General features: G+C 40.8%; 1 protein-coding gene and 1 pseudogene across 4 annotated transcripts in view; one reads left to right on the top strand and one right to left on the bottom strand.

Moving 5' to 3' along the window:
* Positions 1-1,190: 1,190 nt before the first annotated feature.
* The window catches only part of BRWD3 (bromodomain and WD repeat domain containing 3), a 153,755-nt gene continuing 136,340 nt past the window's right edge, over positions 1,191-18,605 (top strand). For all 4 annotated transcript variants that reach the window (XM_036304582.1, XM_036304583.1, XM_036304581.1 and 1 more), the window contains exons 1-4: positions 1,191-1,420; positions 1,547-1,605; positions 1,793-1,822; positions 2,238-2,297. In XM_036304582.1, the coding sequence (XP_036160475.1) occupies positions 1,390-1,420; positions 1,547-1,605; positions 1,793-1,822; positions 2,238-2,297 (180 nt within the window). In that variant the 5' untranslated portion in view covers positions 1,191-1,389. The remainder of the gene's footprint in view (positions 1,421-1,546; positions 1,606-1,792; positions 1,823-2,237; positions 2,298-18,605) is intronic.
* LOC118653799 lies at positions 17,788-18,521 on the bottom strand (annotated as a pseudogene).

Raw genomic sequence — 18,605 nt, 5'->3', positions numbered from 1 at the left:
GTTACCTCTTTCTGAGGGTTAAAAAAGTGACCAGAGTGAGAATTAACCAACCTATGTTAAGTTTATGTCAGCATAATGCAATTCTAGGTTCACTGTGGTCAAATTTGAATATTTTAATGTAAATATTCTGGTCCCATCAGGTTCAGCTTCTGTTAATTACTACTTTTGGACAAAGTTTGAAGTGGGAACAGAATATTAAGGAAAAGTGGGGAAGGAGACTCAGTTCACTATGTATGTCAATTACTGCACAAATCCTTTGATCACTTAAGATTTCAGTAAAACGAATATTGCCAAGTTGGTACTGTACTAAGAGTTTGGGGTTATATATTAACTAACATTGCCCCAAACTATAGAAAACTACCTTGCATACATTAAAATGCATGGTTAATGTAAAATGCTTTGGCAGTGTTTGAAAATACAATTGAAAATCATCCTATAGGAATGGGAGAGATATGGAACATATGAAACTTTCATTAGGGGTTAAAACAAAATGCTTCGTGTCCGACAGCAAACTCCTGCAATATTGTCAGAATGAGGGACATTTTCAGAACTGGTCTTCCTCTATGTGAGCCCTGCACTCTGGACTGGTAAGTACAGCATTTTCATCTGGTACAAAAATAATTTTAAAGAGAAACAAGTGACGAGGAAAAAGTAGGGGCTCCTTTTCCTACCTCAGTTACAAGATCGTTTAGTTTCAGTGGCGAAGAGGCAAAACAGTAACCAAAAAACAAAAACAAAACCGCCAGCAAAAAACAACAACAAAAAAAACAAACCTCATCGGTTCCGGGAGGAAAATGAAAAAAGCAGCTGAGTCAAGTCAGCGCCTCACTTTTTCTCACGATCACGCCAGAGGGCTGGCTCCTCAACCAGAAAAGGTCCGACTGCCCTCACCGGAAGGGAAACCGACCGTAGAGAACGTGGACGAGAACGCCACCATCGAGTTCTACAGAGGCTGCCAGAGCGTCGGCCTCACTTGGCACCTCCCCCCTTTTCCGGGAGCCGTAGCTAGGCAACCGTGGGCCCTCTGGGAGAGCAGAGACCTGGCTGCGGCCGTAGTGCCTCTGGCGGCGAACAACATGTAATGCAGGCTCCTCTCAGTTTTTACCTTCCATTTCTCCACCCCCTTTGCACCCGCCCACCCGTCGGCCACTTCGACTCCTCCCTCTTCTTCTCTCGCTCCCTCTCCTTCCTCCTCCGCCTCCTCAGCTCTAGGGCTAGAATATCTATGGGTCGAAACGTGATGCGATGAATCCGAGAGAGACCGAAACTGGGACGAGGAGTGCGGCGGAAACGGCGGGACTCCAGGGCATGGGGGCTTCACCACAATAGAGGCAGCGCCCTCACCCGCCGCCGCTAGCCCCTCCGAATCGAAGCCCCCTCGTGAAAAGGATGGCGGCGGCACCTACCCAGATAGAAGCCGGTGGGTAGCTGTGTCTGGGGGCCAAGGGGATGGGAGCTTAGCGCGACCAATGTCAGTTTCCTTTGGAAAAAGCTTCTGTTTCTCTTCTTTGCCTCCCTCTCAACCTCTTTTTCACCTTTTTCTTAGAACTGTATTACCTGATCGCTAGATTCTTGCAGTCCGGACCCTGCAACAAATCCGCTCAGGTGAGAGGGAGAAGGAGGTCTGGGAGTCGCGGGGATGGTACCAAAGGGGAAGTCGAGGCAGCGGAGTGCGCCGTTCCGCGGAAGGAATGGCCGGCCTTGACTAGTCCTACCGTCAGCGGCCGACGGGAGGGAGGACTGGGTTGATGGCCCAAGCTGCTTCTCATATCTGTGTTTCCCTTTTGCTCAGGTGCTAGTACAGGAGCTCGAGGAGCATCAGGTACGGAGCCCCTTCGGGAAGAGGGTTGGGGTGAGACTGGAGAGAGGGAGGGCCAGTCCAGGGCGCAGGGCTGGGGCCCGGTGGGAGGCTTGGATCTGGGCACTGATAGCTGTTGTCATAGGGGTGAACCGGCTTCTTTGCTCAAAAGGGGCGGATAGAGCTGGGGTCTCAACTCGTCCCCTCTTTATGCCTGAGGGAGGCGGTTTTTCAGGATTTCCTCCCCTTCGGCCTCCTCCCCCCCCCCCCCCCCGACACACACACACTAGTCTAGCTCTGGGGCCACAGCTACAGGGCCTTGAGAAATAAAGACGCCAAAAGGTTGTGGACCCGGACCCCCGGGCTGGTTCGGGTTGACGGGGAGCAGGGGCTTGGCCTTTATCGTTTTTCCTCCCCCCTCCTTTTCTCCGGCCCCTAGCTGATTCCGCGCCGCTTAGACTGGGAGGGGAAGGAGCATCGAAGAAGCTTCGAGGATCTGGTGAGTAAAGTTTTCATTTCAACTTACCCCAACTCTTTCACGGCTCCCTCCCCACCTTGTTCCCCAGCCCGCCTCCCGGACCCCTCAGCCTACGAGGTTCCTGAGCTCGGTGTTGAGCCGTAGAACGACTGCCCCTTCCCCCCCCCATCCCGAGCCGAAGGGGTACCCTGTCCTCCCCTTGGCCTCGCTTGTTTCCACCCGAAAACTTTGAAGAATGTGAGTTGGTTATCAGAAATGCCGTATTGTGGATCAGGAATATGTTACAAACATCGGGAAAGACCCATTGTACGGGGAAAAGGGAGAGAAACCAGAGGGTTATCTTGGGGCACGTACCATGGACTGACGCTGGCCAATGGCAGTCTTGGTAACAGCCCGGAGTTCCGGATTAGTGGAAGAAAACTGGTTTCTGGTTGGTCCTGGCTTGAAATACGGGAACTGAGGCCAGACTCGGTCTTTTTTGGGGGTGGGGGACGAGGGAGGGGGCTCTGGAGGGGAGTTGACGGACCCGGATTGAGAAAAACGACAATTAAAAATAGGGAGCATCGAGCGAATTCCAAAATTTCGAGTACTGAATAAAAGCATAGTCGTTGTATATCTCGGATTTTAGAAAATAGCTAATCAAATCATTACTCAATCGAATTTGTGCACATTACTAAATAACAACTATGGATTATGACCTTTTTGAGAATTCAAACACGATTTTGGGTTTACAAGTAGACAACAATGGCCATATTCTAAAATAGGATATACTTTAGTAAAGGACCAAAGGCATTAGATTGACCACCGTTTCTCCTAAAAATATAATTCATAGTATAAATGTACCTTCTGTTTAGCTTTGATACACACAAAAAGGTGATCTTTTTTATTTGGGGGAGGCTGTTTGGTTGTATTAGCCACTGGGCACAGTGAATTGGAAGGAAATGAAAAAAAGAAAGGGCGATGTTACTAAAATCTAAATTGAACTATCTTTGACATAAAATCCAAATGGAGAAAAATCGGACAAAGTTTTAAAAAGTTGGAGGGGTATGATAGACTCTAAATGGAAATAAAATTATTTAAAAATTGTCTGCAATAATATAATATTTAAGTTGCTTTGATGTTCATTTGATATTTCTCTGTATTAAATTACAATGAGGCCATGTTAATTATTACTAAGTCTATATTTTTCTTTTTGCAAATCAGAGAAAATGGTTTAAGGATTGTGATAAGGACAACCACCATCTGTATTGTTAATGGTAAAGAATTCGCACACAGGTGGATAAAAATTATTTTTGAAAAACTGCATATATTAGTTTATTTAATTAGTAGTCAGACATTTTGTTGAACTTAAGTCCTGCCAAAAGGAGGGCAAAATAATAATGCCTACCAATATATATTTTAACACTTTATGACTAATATGCTTTTGAAGATAGTTTTTTACTGAGGCATATTTAAAATGTTTTTCTTTACGTTTGTCTCTAAGTGGACCATTCTAAGTAGAAAAGACTTAAAAGGAAAAAGCTGTTTAAACATTAACTTGACAGTAATGCAAAGTAAATGAACACCAAAATAATTAAAAATACAGGTCTCTTAACTACACACATACATACACAAAAAGACAGCCTACCAGACTTCCTTTTCTTATATTGTAAAGGCATACTTTTAAGTAATTGTAATTGATGTCCATTTATATTTTCTTACTTAAAACTTATTCATATGCTTATCTGTATTTAACTACTCATTATTATTTTAATGGCAAGAAAAGATTCAGTTGTATTTGATCTGTTATGATTAGAACTTAACTTCCAGTAAAGCACTTCAGTTACTTCCAGTTTTTTACTGATATCTTTGCATAGTTAAGTAATCTTTTTGCTGTTTTATTTTCTTTTCTTTGAGTTCTTTTCCTGGGCTATATTTCTAAAGTGGAGTTATCAGGTCAGAGGATCTCATTAGTTTTTACATATTGTAAGATTGCTTTTCAGAAAACTGTACTAATTTATAGTGTCACCATCTAGGTACTTAGAGTGAGTTTTTAAATATTTTTTACATCTTTTGGTGGCTTTAATTGGTGAAAGTATTTCCTAGTTGAATTAATTAGCTTTTTTCCATTGTTAGTGAAGCTTAAACTTTAACCAGTTAATTTTTTAATTGTTAATCTATTTGTATATCCCTACATATACTTGAGTTTCACGTTTATCTTTTTAATTTGTTTTTACATTTATATATGTGTATTTATTTTTATATACACAGAATTTCTAGTGTTTTGAAAATTATATAACATTTAGATAGTCTATCTTTTTTGTTTTTAATTTAATTTTTATATTTTACACTTAGGTTTTTACTTTTCCAGACTGGGATCCAGTTTTTCTAGGGATATTACATTTTGATAGCATGGGTCTTATTTTAAATCAGATGTCTGCTTTCTACTTATAGATTTCTTTGTAAGGGAAGAGGAGACAGAGCTGAGTGAGAATTTGAACAGGAGGAAAAGAAGTATAGTGGCTGAGAACTGAGTGAGCAGTGTTAGACTGATTCTAGAGTCAGCAGTTGTATTATTTATTAAAATTATTACACATTTGATCTCTGATTTTGAGTAGCTTCATTATGGAAGAGATGGTTTTTTTTCCTTGGGGTAGGGATTTTTTTTTGGAGAATTTTTATGAGTTTATTTGAGCCAATCTGATGCCATATGCTGGGAAGCAAGATCTCAAATGCTCCTTGGGATAGGTATTTTTTAAAGTACTATTAGAACAATGGATTTTGATCTTTGATTTTGCTACATGTTTTGGATTGGAATTTAGGCAAAGTATTAATTGTAAAACCTTATGTACTTATAGTATTAATAAGTAGTATAATCTGGTATGTTAATTCTATAACAACACTTCAAATTTAAGATGTACTGGGGTATAGGAAGGAAAGAATACAAATGCATAATGAAGAGGTAAAACATAAACATAGATATCAAACTACTGAACAGGGGTTGCATATCCATGTTTATACTATATATTAGAAAAAAATCCTGCCTTTCTGTCCATATGTATACTTTTGCTTAAATTGTACTGCTTAACTTGATTTATCCAGAAGAATATTAAGATAATAAGTTGATTACTACTGTTCCTATTGCATAGTCCAGAAATTCCCCCTTTTTATTTTTTAAATCTGATTTAATGTTTTAATTCAAATTTGGAACATAAGAGAAGGTGCTTTTTTTTTTTTTAAGCTGCTGGCAGGCAAGTATTGACATATCCAGATCTCAAGTGCCTTTAAAAAATGTCTGTACATGAAATGTTTGTCAGTTTATGTTGAACTGTATGGTTTTTAAATATGGCATTCAAAATAAAACATTCTAAATTAATTTTTAGAATGTTAAGTAATAAGAGGGAGAATTTTGAAGTGATGGCGATTGTTTCTGAAGTTTAATGTATGCCTTTTTTATATCTGCTTGACTTATTTACAACATAATAGAATTAGACGTGTTTCTTACAGTTCATTTTAAGGTAGGTAATTTAAATAATTACAGATGTTCTTTCATTTGTGACCCTGTTGAATTGTTGGCTATTTTATTGCTTCCTCCATGGAGCTTTATTGAGGATGAGGAACAAAGTAAGGAGGGGGGCATGTGTGTTTAAATGAATAGTTTTTGTTAATCTTCACATTTATATATTGAGTTGGTGGCTTAAAACAACTTTTTCAAAGGCAATTTTAAGAATTTTGAATCATGTTAAGGGGACTCATATCATAATACTGAACCAAAGGCACAATTATCTTTAGGTGTGGTATATATTTTTACATTTATTCAGTATTTTCATCCATAGAATTGAGAGCACCAATTAATGTTTACATTTGGAGTTACATCGATTGTATTGCCTTCTTTTTTTTATTTACTGATTTTAGCGAGGGAAACATTGATTTGTTGTTCCACTTATTTATACATTCATTGGTTGATTCTTGTATGTATGTGCCCTGACCCAGGATCAAACCCACAACCTTGGCTTATTGGAACGAAGCTCTAACCAATTGAACTATTCACCCAGGGCTCTATTACCTTTATTTTATTTTATTTTTAAATGTTTTAATATGTTTTTATTGATTTCAGAGAGAGGAAGGGAGAGGGAGAGAGAGATAGAAACACCAATGATGAGAGAGAATTATTAATTAGCTGCCTCCTGCACGCCCCCAACTGGGGATTGAGCCCTGACCGGCAATCAAACTCCTGACCTCCTGGTTCATGGGTGGAAGAACTTGTATCTGCATATAACATATTCAAGTTTAAAAGTGTTTTCACATCTCATTTGATTCTCCCCATCTACTTTAAAACACTTGCATTTGAATTCCAGACATACCTGTATTTTTTTCTTACCTTACCCAGCTCTTTTTCTCTAATTATTAGTAATAGCTTAAATTGTCTGTTAGAACAGTATCTTTGAGTGCTAGCAGCATAGTTATTGCATCCCTCAGTGTGGAAGCAATTTATAAGCATGTGTGACTTATTAACTGCTGTGTGGATACAGACATGCAGCCATAGTTAGGAAGAACAGAATGCATCTTAGGAAACCAGAAAGCATGTGCTGCTCAACCCTAGTGGATATAATGCTAACCCATAGGTATTATGGCAGAGAGCAATGAATGTCTGAAAACTAGCATCCTTCACTACTGATTTGCTTGAGCCTTGTGTTCATTTTTGCTTTCTGTAATATGTTGGCTTTTGCTATTTGTCTGGATTCATCTTTGGCTTTTTTTTTCACATGTGGGCTCTAGTAACATACTTTGGATGATTAAATCCTTTTGGAGATTTATCATTACTTCTAGGAAAACTGGTATCTCAGTACAAATGAGATGGTAGTAAGAAAGTGATGAGAATTGCTGTTAGGGTGAATGTTCCCTTATAAGTGATTCCCTTAAAATCACTTTTGCCAAATTTGAAATTAATATAGTTTGTGTGTTTTTGTTCTTGTTTTACTGATGTTGATTACTGATTGGTTAATACATAATTTTTTGGTAGAGAGCAAAATAGTAATTTAAAGGCAACTTGGTGTTTGTGTCATTTTTATTTCTTGTTTGTTTCATATTTTTGAGATCCCCTTGTTTGACATTTCTCACATAACATTTTGTGGGTAGTATGAAAAGATCATAAGATTTAGTCTGGAAGATAGGCTTTACTTGCTGAGTGACCCTGGGAAAGTTATTTAACTTCTTAGGAATTCAGTTTCCTTATTTATAAAATAAAAACCAATACCTGTTTTACCTGGTTGTTGTGTGAACCAAGAGAGTTAAATATGAAACAATGCATTTTATTAATTGAAAACACTGTGCAAATGAATTGGTTACTACATTTTAAAAATAGGACAGAGAGGTTGAATTGCTAGTGTAGAAATCTGGACAACTCTGACCGCAGAATTATATTTTTTAGCTAGGTAATTATTACCATCTAATTTTCCTAATTATTTTTATAAGGTGAAGGGCATATAAAACATGCCATTAAAAATAATATTTAAAAAGTGTCAGAATTGAACTCCAAATGTGTGTTTGCAGGTGCATCTGTGTTAAACAAGAAATCATGAGTTCAAAAGATATTTAGTGTTATATGTATTTTTACGAATTAACAGAAAAGTAATTCAGTATGATATTGGTGGTGTATTCACTCTTTTTAAAGAATATATCTTTCCATTGTCTTTTTGTAGGGATTCTCAGTCATTCTGATTGATCTTTTTATCCTGTTTTTTTCTATACATTATTGATAATTAATTTCTTGTATTTTAAATTACATTGTTGAAGATGTTTTTTTCATGCCCTTTAGTACCTACCATGGTGTTTTATATGATTTGCTCGCCCTCTGTTGTTATTTGATCAGGTTTCTTTACTGTTTTAAGAAGCATTTCATTCAATTACTTTTTTAAGGCTTTTCTAATCTGCTAGCTGGTACGGAATTCTTTTATTGGACCTTTCTTTACTGAGAAACTTCTACAATGTGGGTTGATCCCTTATCTTTGTCTTGATATTATATACTTTCAAGGTTATAGTACCTGTAGTGCTTTTTTGAGGCAGTATAACCCAGAGAATACTTGAGCCTAGGTGGATGGATCTGCTGGTCTCATTCCTGAGGCTATCTTAAAACTAATAAAAAGAAATGCTGTGGATGATGGTTAGCATTTTCAAAGGAAAGTGATAGTAAATCGTAACATTTCGTATCCCACCCTGCTAACCAGTGGTATCACTACAATCCAAAGGCCTTTCTGTTTTCTGTCCCTTTTTACCCATTTCCCCCCTCTCCTCCTTCAAATTCAGCAAACAATAAAACTCAATACATTATAAAGATATAATAGCAGATTATTGCAGATATTTCTATTTTACTGAAAAGTATCAAGAAGAAATTATTATTAATTTTAATGTTTTCTTCCAGTCTTATTTTTTGTACAAGTATTATTAAAAATCAGATAATCCTCTGGAGAGAGATTTATTTTTTTGATATATTTTTTATTGATTTCAGAGAGGAAGGGAGAGGGAGAGGAAGAAAAAAATATCGATCTGTTGTTTTCACTTATTTATGCCTTCATTGGTTGCATTTTGTATGTACCCTCACCAGGGATCCAACCTACAACCTTGGCATATCAGGACAACGCTCTAACCAATTGAGCTACCTGATCAGGGCCCTGCACATTTTTTTTTTTTTTAACTTAACATTGTGGAGGAGCAATCAAAAACATTGAGATAGTGTGTGCTAGTCACCATGCAGTGAGTTTACTGGGTGGGGGTGTATTTCTCTGCCCAGAATGCCCTCTCTTTCCTTTGTTTGTCTTGTGGACATTTTCTTAGCCTTCAAGTGTGAAATTAGACACGAACTACCCCCTACTCCCAGGCCCAGATTAGCACTGTGCTCCTTTGCGTCCTTAGTTCTCTGTGCTAACTTCTCAGCACTTGTAGCTTTGATTTGTTTCTATTTGTTTCCCCCACTGAGAGACTGTGCGTTTCCCTTAGTTCAGCAGTTTAATCTTGCCATTGCATCCCTATACTTTAGATGACTGAATAAATAAGTGCCTGAGTAAATGATTCTGTTTTCATTTTTACCAAATCATGTGAGGTGGTTATCATTATTCCCTGTTTTACAGATGAAGAAGCTTAGGCTCAGAGACTGAGTAATGTTACAGGTCACATATGTAGGAAATGGGGATGCTGGAATAATTCACCAAGTCCTTCCTACTCTACCACAATACTAGAAGGCATAAAAGCTAGTAAATTTTAGAACCTAAATAATCCAGATTCTCAGGCTTCAAAGTGCCATGCTAATGTACTTTTATTGATATATTTAAATTGCTGTATTTTCCAAAATCTGTTTTGTTTTCTGTCCCTAAATGTAAAAAAAAAGCATGTAACTAATTTGTTACGTCTTCTATTCCCTCCCCCACTGCACAGCCAAATTACAATCTCAGATAAATGTTGCAGTTTATTTCCTTAGCATATGATCCCAATTTGATTTTTCATTTTACTTGTGTAGTCATGATCTTAATTAGAAAATAAAACACACAAACAGTTCTGTTTTATTTGTTTTCTTAGAGTTGCTGGTCTGATCCTATTATTTCTAAAAGCCAATGTAAAATATCATTCGCAACAGAAAATTAGTATTTCAAATGCAGCTTTTGATGCAGGCCTGGCTCCCAGATATTAGGTAGGTACCATTTGCATTTTATTCAGTGCCCAGTTGGATTCCTGTTAACTAAGTATGATGAGTAGGATCATCTCAGTGAGTTCTCTGGTCCTCTCAGTTGTCATAATGATTCTGAAGAGTGGTAATTCAGTTGTTAGATTTGCTCTTTAGTTACGCAATCTTCCTTATTTAGAAGGTTTATAATTTAGGCTTCATTTAATTTTCAGTTTATTGAAATTCATAGTTTTAATTTTTTACAGCCTTTGTGTTCATGATTTTTCAACTGCGTTAATAGGACAGTAGTAGAAAGAGCAGTAGACAGGGAGACCAGAGTTCTGTCCACTCATTGTGACCATTGGATTTCACTTTTCTGAATCTGTTTTTCCTACCGTAAGATGTGGAGTTAGTTTGATTATGTATAAGGATACTTCCAGTTTAAAGATTCTATAATTTAACTCCTTGGAGCTATTTTTCAGAATAATACAGAAGTTTGTATTATACTTTTGAAATTTGCTTTTAGAGAATTTTTCAGATCTTAAAGTGCTTGTTGTGTTACTTGTTCGCCATTATATTCCAGAGAGGAATGTGGTTACATAATTGAAATTGGAATATTTGAACTTTAATAGAAAAGAGTTGCTTATAATATTAAGCCACAAATTTCATAGAATATTTTAATCCATATTTTAATATTATATTTTATTTTATATTACATTATATCTCTATATAATTCTAATGAGGGTAGTTAAGTGTTCTTATGCCTTAAAAGATCACCTTTAAAACATTCCAGTTTTAATTAAAACAAATGAATTAAAGTTAATGTTAACTAACACTTATAAGTCCTGAAGTTTGATTTAGAAGAAACTATTATAAGAACTGTGTTGCTATAGTTTGGAAGCTTACTATTATTTTTTAAAGGAGAAGCAAGTTCAAAATCAAAAGTATTGTTATTGTCATTGATTATAGAATCTATATTTCTATAGTACTATTTATTAATCAAATTTTTATTGATTTTAGAGGAATGTACTTTTCAGTGGGACCACTTAGAAATTGAGCAGTTTTCTGTTGTATAGGGTGAAAATCGAACGTGTGAAATTTATTTAATGGTTTATAATACAAATCTTCAAGGGCAAGAATTTTGTTGTAGAAAAACCTTGTTTTAGTTGCTTAACTAATGTTTATGTGTTTTTAAATTATTACAGAAGAATTAATAAAAATTTTATATAATTAACAGTAAGTCGAACATCAGTGTTTCTGTAAAATGAAGTAGTCAAGCCTTAAGATGTCAGTTTGATAAAATTCTGACAGGTTTTTATTTAATAAGAGGTAATTCAAAAATTCCTATTAGAGAATTCCCATTTTCTGGATTACATATTGCTAGATATATTGTAATTTCTAGAATACTTAGTTAGATTTTTGTAACCTGAATAACTTGAGATGGTAATTGCATAAAGAAATGAAAATTTGTAAAACATAAAATGCCATTAAAGACATCAACTACCATCGTTTGTAAAGCCCTAATTCAGGGTAGGGCAAAAGTAGGTTTACAGTTCTTCATATGGAAAATAATACAATAATTAATAAATAATAATACAAGAATTAACTGTGTTTCACGTACTCAAAATTGTAAACTTAATTTTGCCCCACACGGTATAGCAGTTACTTGATGGAAAAGTAATCTCTGATATCAGAAGCTAGTTTATTCCAGGCAGTATTGGGTGGGGGGGAAAGCATAAGCTGTTATAGATGTTAATATTCCGTATTTGAAGGCATATATGTGTGTGTGTGTGTGTGTGTGTGTATTATTTTTTTTTTTATTTAGGGGTACTAACTATGTTTGCATGTAGGAATATTTAGGAAATGCTCTAATATTGAGGGAATTAATTACAAACTAGTATTTTAGGACATTTGTGTCTATAGATAACAAGAAATTGTTTTTAAATGGAATCATCAGCTGCTTTTACTTTATTACCTATATATTTTACTGATAGTCCTATATAGTTTTTGCTTAGAAAACAAAACTAGAGTTGTGAGAAATTAATGAAAGAATTTTCTTGATACTTTGTCTCAATCCAGAAACTAAACCTTGTAGATGCATATCTATAATAATAAAAGTGTAATAGCTAATTATACTGGACATCCTTCCGGATGTCCTTCTGTCCTTCTGGATGAAGCTGGGGCTGCGAGGGAAGCCTGGGTCCTGGGTGCCTGCTGGTGGCCGGAGGGAAGCCTGGTTCCCGGGTGCCAGAGGGAAGCTGGTACCGACAGCCAGAGGAAGGAAGGCCTACTCTTGCACAGATTTTGTGCATCGGGCCTCTAGTTTAAAATAATCAGGTTAAGTTGCCATTCTTTCTAAGAATCACGACAGTTGAACAAGCCCAAATTATTTTGGTAGATTAAAATTGTTTTTTGAAGATACAAAGATGATCAGGAAATAATTTTTAAAAATCACAACAGAATCATTTATTCCAAGAGTTCTGAATACATGTTGGACTGTAGATCTGTTTCCTAAAAAAAGAAAAAGGCACCCTGATATAAGAACCTAAGGCTGTTTTTTTTTTATGAATTCATACTAGAGGCCTGGTGCACAAAATTCGTGCATTGGGGTGGGGAGGGTGTCCATCAGCCCAGCCTGCATTCTCTCCCATCTGGGACCCCTCTTGGGATGTCCGACTGACAACTTAGGCCCGCTCCCTGTGGGAACGGGCCTAAAGCTGGCAGTCAGACATCTCTCTCACAATCCGGAACTGCTGGCTCCCAACCACTTTCCTGCCTGGCCTGCCTGATTTCCCCCTAACTGCTTCTGCCTGCCAGCCTGATCACCCCCTAACCACTCCCATGCCAGCCTGATCGATGCCTAACTGCTCCCCTACCGGCCCAATCACCCCCAGCTGCCCTCCCCTGCCGACCTGATCTCCCCCATCTGCCCTCCCCTGTTGGCCCAATTGTCCCCAACTGCTCTCCCCTGCAGGCCCGGTCACTCCCAACTGCCCTCCCCTGCTGGCCCAATTGCTCCCAACTGCTCTCCTCTGCAGGCCTGGTTGTCCCTAACTGCCCTTCCCTGCCGGCCTGGTCACCTCTAAATGCCCTCCCCTGTGGACCCGGTCGCCCCCAACTGCCCTCCCCTGCAGGCCCGGTCCCCCCCCAACTGCTCTCCCTCCCCTGCAGGCCCGGTCACCCACAACTGCCCTCCACTGCTGACCTGGTTGTCCCCAACTGCCCTCTCCCACTGGCCCGGTCACCCCTAACTGCCCTCTCCTCCTGGCCATTTTGTTGCAGCCATCTTGTGACCGCATGGGGGTGGCCATCTTGTGCGAGGGTGTGATGGTCAATTTGCTTATTACCACTTTATTATATAGGATGATATTGCTTATAGATATACTTTACTTTGTAGACATTACTTTGGTTTTTATTCACTTATTGATTCATTGAGCAAATATTGCTCAAACATACATAATCTCTTGCCTCATGGTGATCATTAGGGATGATTTACAAAATTATTTTTTTATTTTGTGGTGGTAATATGTCAATTTGTGTACTATGTAATGGTAGACATGTGTATTTATATTTAGATTCTCTCTCTCTCTCTATATATATATGTGTATATATATATATATAAATTGTAGCACTTATAAAAGTTGGCGTTGTGGCTAATAGATTTCAGGACTATCAAGAGAACATAGATGTTTGTTTTATCTAAGGATTTTTAATACTCTAGTTTTCTCTGTTTAGCCTTTCAATAATTAGGTGTTTATGAAACATATCAGGGACTTGAACATTAGCTTAGACAAAAAATGTAAAACAGTTGTGTTTTGTTGCCCCATCCCTATCTACATCTGTTAACCATCTTCAGAAATTTACTTGTGTGTTTTATTTTATTTTTTTTTAAATATTTTATTGATTTTTTTACAGAGAAGAAGGGAGAGGGATAGAGAGTTAGAAACATCGATGAGAGAGAAACATCGATCAGCTGCCTTCTGCATGACCCCTACTGGAGATATGCCCGCAACCAAGGTACATGCCCTTGACCGGAATCGAACCTGGGACCTTTCAGTCCGCAGGCCGACGCTCTATCCACTGAGCCAAACTGGTTACGGCTTACTTGTGTGTTTTAAAAAATGTTGATTTTGCAGTGAATTCTGAGTTCACAGCTTAGTCATTTAGAGCATCCTATCTAATAATAGACAAACATGGTAATTGACTGTACCTTTGCTACTCTTTCCATTGGCCAATCAGCGTGATATGCAAATTAACTGCCAACAAAGATGGCGGCTAATTTGCATACTGCAGGCAGGGTGGGACAGCGCTATCCCGCTTGCCCCGCCGCCATCTGGGCCTGCTATTTGCGACCTGGGGTAGTGGGGCGGGACAGCACCATCCTGCCTGCCCTGCCGCCATCCGGGCCTAGTATCTGCAACCTGGGGCGGCGGGCGTCTGTGTGCGACCTGACCTGGGGCGGCCAGGCGGTGCAGCAGCGATCGGCCTGCCTGCCCAGCCTCCATCCGAACATCCCGTGTGCAACCCGACCCAGGATGGCCGGGGGGGCAGCAGCGATTGGCCGGCTCACCCAGGCGTCCTGTTTGTGACCCGACCTGGGGCAGTGCCCCAACCCCCGGATCAGCCCTGCTGTGTGCGCGACCCAGGGAGGTGGGGCAGGCACCGAGGGATTGGGCCTGCCATCTGCTACCCGGGGAGCGGGCCTAAGCCAGCATGTGGTTATCTCCTGAGGGGTCCCAGACTGTGAGAGGGCACAAGTGGGGCTGAGGGACACCCTCCCAGCCCCCCCCGCCCCCACCAGTTCAAAATTTTTGTGCACCAGGCCTCTAGTGGTATTTATAAAATCATTAATTTGATCTTCTTTTGGAAACTAGTTAGCTTAACAGCTCTGCTTTATTAAATGACTGTCCTATTAATTCAAAAGAGATTAAGGTAACAGTTTGGTGCAAGTAATATCTATTTTTAAATTTTATCTTTATGGTTGAAAGTATTACAGGCTTCTCCCCCACATTGATCCCTTCCACCCCATTCACTTCCCCTCCCCAGGCCTTCCCCACTCTATTGTTTGTCCATGGGCTATGCATATCCTCCTATCTAATGAAAGAGTAATATGCAAATTAACCATCACTCCATCACTCTGTCACAAAGATGGAGGCGCCCATAGCCACAAGATGGTGGTGCCCAGTCCCCTCAGTACCACCACTGATGTGTCCAGGCCTGATGGCCAGGCAGGTGGCAGAGGAGGCAGTTCGGGGGGGGGGGGGCTGAGGGGCAGACCCCGCTATCGGAGGGGACGGGGTGGAGCCGGCGATTGGAGGGCGCTGGGGCGGAGCCGGCGATTGGAGGGGGCAGGGGCGGAGCCGGCGATCGGAGGGGGCTGGGTGTCCCCTTCCCAGGTCTGTGGCCTAGGCCAGAGGCCTCAGGCCTGGGTAGGGGTGGAGCTGGTGATCGGAGGGGGCAGGGGCGGAGCCAGCGATCGGAGGGAGCTGGGGGTCCCCTGCCCAGGTCAGAAGCCTCGGCCAGAGGCCTCAGGCCCTGGCAGAGGCAGAGCCAGCTCCAAGGGGAGCTGGGAGTGGGCCTAAGCCGTCAGTAGGACATCCCCTGAGGGCTCCCAGTATGTGAGTGGGCCAGGCTTGGCTGAGGGACCCCCTCTCCCTCCCCAGTGCACGAATTTCATGCACCAGGCCCCTAGTCTATATATATAAAAGGCTAATATGCTAAGTGTCCCTCTGACAAGTCGCTATGACACGCACTGACCACCAGGGGGCAGTTGCTCAACACAGGAGCTGCCGTGACTCACACTGGCCATTTACAGAGAAATAGGTGCCGACAAAACAACACTTGGCTTCCCCCAAGTAGGACACAGGCCCCACCACCACCCCGGAACGACAGCCCACCAAATCGTAGCTGATGCTGCCGAGACCCCATGGTGCAAAATGTGGCCCACAACCCAGCCTAGTCTGGAAACAGTGGCTGTGGGTGGGTAGTGACGTCATGTAGCAACGCCTGTCTTCATCTCCCTAGTGACAGGCTGCTCTTATATAAAAGGCCCATGGCTGTCACACCGTCATGACCAAAGGAGCAGAGTCTCTTGTGGAGGGCGGGGCAGGGCAGGGCATGAGCTACTAGCGAAGGAGAGCTATAAGCAGCAGTGGTCAGGGCATGAGCTACTGGCAGTGGAGAGCTACGAGCAGTGGAGGGCAGAGCAGTGACTAATAGTGGTGGAGAGCTATGATTGGCAGAGGGCTACGAGCGGCGGAGAGCAGGGCAGTCAGCTTTGAGTGGCGACGGGTGGGGTGGCCAGCTGAGGCAAGCGGGAGTGAGCTACTTGCACATGATTTCATGCATGCTGGGCCTCTAGTTTAACAATAAACGGCACTACGGAACTGGTGCCCACAAAGCAACACTTGGCTTCCCCCCAGTGGGACATAGGCCCCGCCACCACCCCAGAGGTACAGCCTACCAAATTGCAGCCGATGCTGCCGAGACCCCATGGTGCAAAATGCAGCTCACAGCCCAGCCCAGCCCAGAAACAGTGGCTGTGGGCGCTGGGTAATGACATCACGTAGCAACACCCAGCTTCCTTTCCCTAGCGACTAACCTCCTTGGAGTTTCTTCAGCCCAGAAACATGACTTGTTTTATATCCAGGTGGAAACACTACACTTTAATAAAATGTCTGTGAAGCATTTTCCCGTGCCCCATCTCATTTGATCCTCACAGAAGTCCTGGAGTAGGTAGATAGATAGGAGACTTGGTGGAATCCTATTTCCTTTTCATTAGCTGGAAAATGGAGATTTAAAAAGCTTAGAAACTTGACCCAAGTGAAAAGAAGTAAGAAATGGTGGACCCTGAAATGACTTCAGGTTTTCTCACTGTGCAAATATAGTCAAACCCTGCTGCAGTTAAATATTTTACCCTTTGTTCTCCCTGCATGATCTACAATAATAATCTGCTTCATGTTGATATTTACTGCTGTGTTGCTGTCAATTACCTGAAAGAGAAGTTGGGTTGCTTCACTGGGCTGAATAAAGTTTAGCTACATCAGAAAGCAGGTCTACTTAAGCAAGCTTATTCTATAACTATAAAAGGCTAACTGGCGCCAGCGAGGGCTTTATATGTATGTGCGATACATATAAAGCTCTCACTGGCGCCAATCGCACACGTGTGTTTCGATCTATTATTGTCGATCATGAATTTGGTTGACACTTCTAATATAGAGAAAGAGCGAATAGCAATATTAAAATATTTCTTCTAATTAATTTCCTTTCAATGTGCACTAATTTGTGCACTGGGCCACAAGTATGCATATAAGTTCATTGGTTAATCTCTCCCCACCCTACCTCCCTTCCCTCTGAAATACATTGCCGGGGCTGACCGGCAGACCCCGAACCACAGATGAATGATTATTGTAACACATTTCTGTGAAAGAGAGGGCTAACGCACTACTTGGCTATCGCTGTCAAGTAGTCCTGTTTGCCTGCCTCCATTGACTTTTGTTGTCATAACAGCTTGAACTAAAATTAAGCTCTATATACAATTAGCAGGGTAAGTATCCTTGAGAAAGTATATGCTTCTACAAGGTCGGGTCTTTAAAGACTAAACATAGAGATTCTAGCAAAACACCCCGGGGGATCGGACTTGTTTGGAAAAGTCAAGGTAGGGGCTGTGGCCTTCGGCAAGGTCCCCTCAGAAGCCCCCCCCCCCCCCGACCTTTCGGAGAATGGTCCTTACAGACTTTCCAACCAGGTCCCATGATTCCCCACAATACATCAGTACGTAGCATGCTTCAACGTCTCTGGATCTTTTTTTTTTTTTTCAATTTTAAAGGACATTTATTAACTGACCAGATTATAGCAGTAACTATGGTAGATACCTTAGTTTATTCTTCTAATGAGCCTATTGATCTGGTCTTCCCTCTAACCAGTATCTCCACCTTCTACAAAATGGGTGGTCTTTTTCTTTATTCCACCTCCCGGAGAAGATAACTTGAAGGGCCATAGGAAATTGTTTACTTCTTTGAAGCACTTTCCAACAGTATCGATCTCATGAATCAGATCTTCCATGCAGATGATGCCATATTTACTAAGAGATTGAGCAATCAATGAGTTATCTGTGAGGGCAATTTGTTTTTTGTTGATTTTGCCATAACCATGCTTGTAGATCAATTCATTTACTGACTTCAGGTTTGGGTACCCCCATGCAATATATGATTCCACAATCCTCAGCATGTTAATTGAAGCCTTGTTGAAGATCTGGCAAAGGCAAAGAAGCTGCAGCACCTTTCGGACCTTTGGCTCACACCATTGATACCTATGATCCTGATGACAAATGCTAATTTGGGTTTGGCAGGTACATAGAAGTTGCCAGCTTTTCTTGCCATTCTAGCCATTCGAATCTCAGTTCTGTACATCTGCCTGTATTCCTTGTGATAGTGCTTAGCTTTTTCTTAGATGAGCTTCCTTCTTGCCTTTCGAGGCATCTTTTGGGCAAACTTCTTTCTCAGGCGCTTGATCTTCAGCTCGGCGAAATTCCTTCGCTTTTTCTTGAGGGTTTCTGGCACAGCAGGAAGCTTCATCTTCTTCTCTTCTGCAGACTCCATGGTTCCAGCCAGAAAAGAGCTTTCTGGATCTTTTTTGTTCATCAGTTTGTTTTGTTCATCAGATTCCACATATAAGTGAGATCATGTGATATT

This window comes from Myotis myotis, unplaced genomic scaffold (genome assembly GCF_014108235.1).
Source record: "Myotis myotis isolate mMyoMyo1 unplaced genomic scaffold, mMyoMyo1.p scaffold_m19_p_4, whole genome shotgun sequence".
Lineage (NCBI taxonomy): Eukaryota > Metazoa > Chordata > Mammalia > Chiroptera > Vespertilionidae > Myotis > Myotis myotis.
Note: the sequence above shows the minus strand (reverse complement) of the source record. Positions and strands in the feature narration are given on the sequence as shown.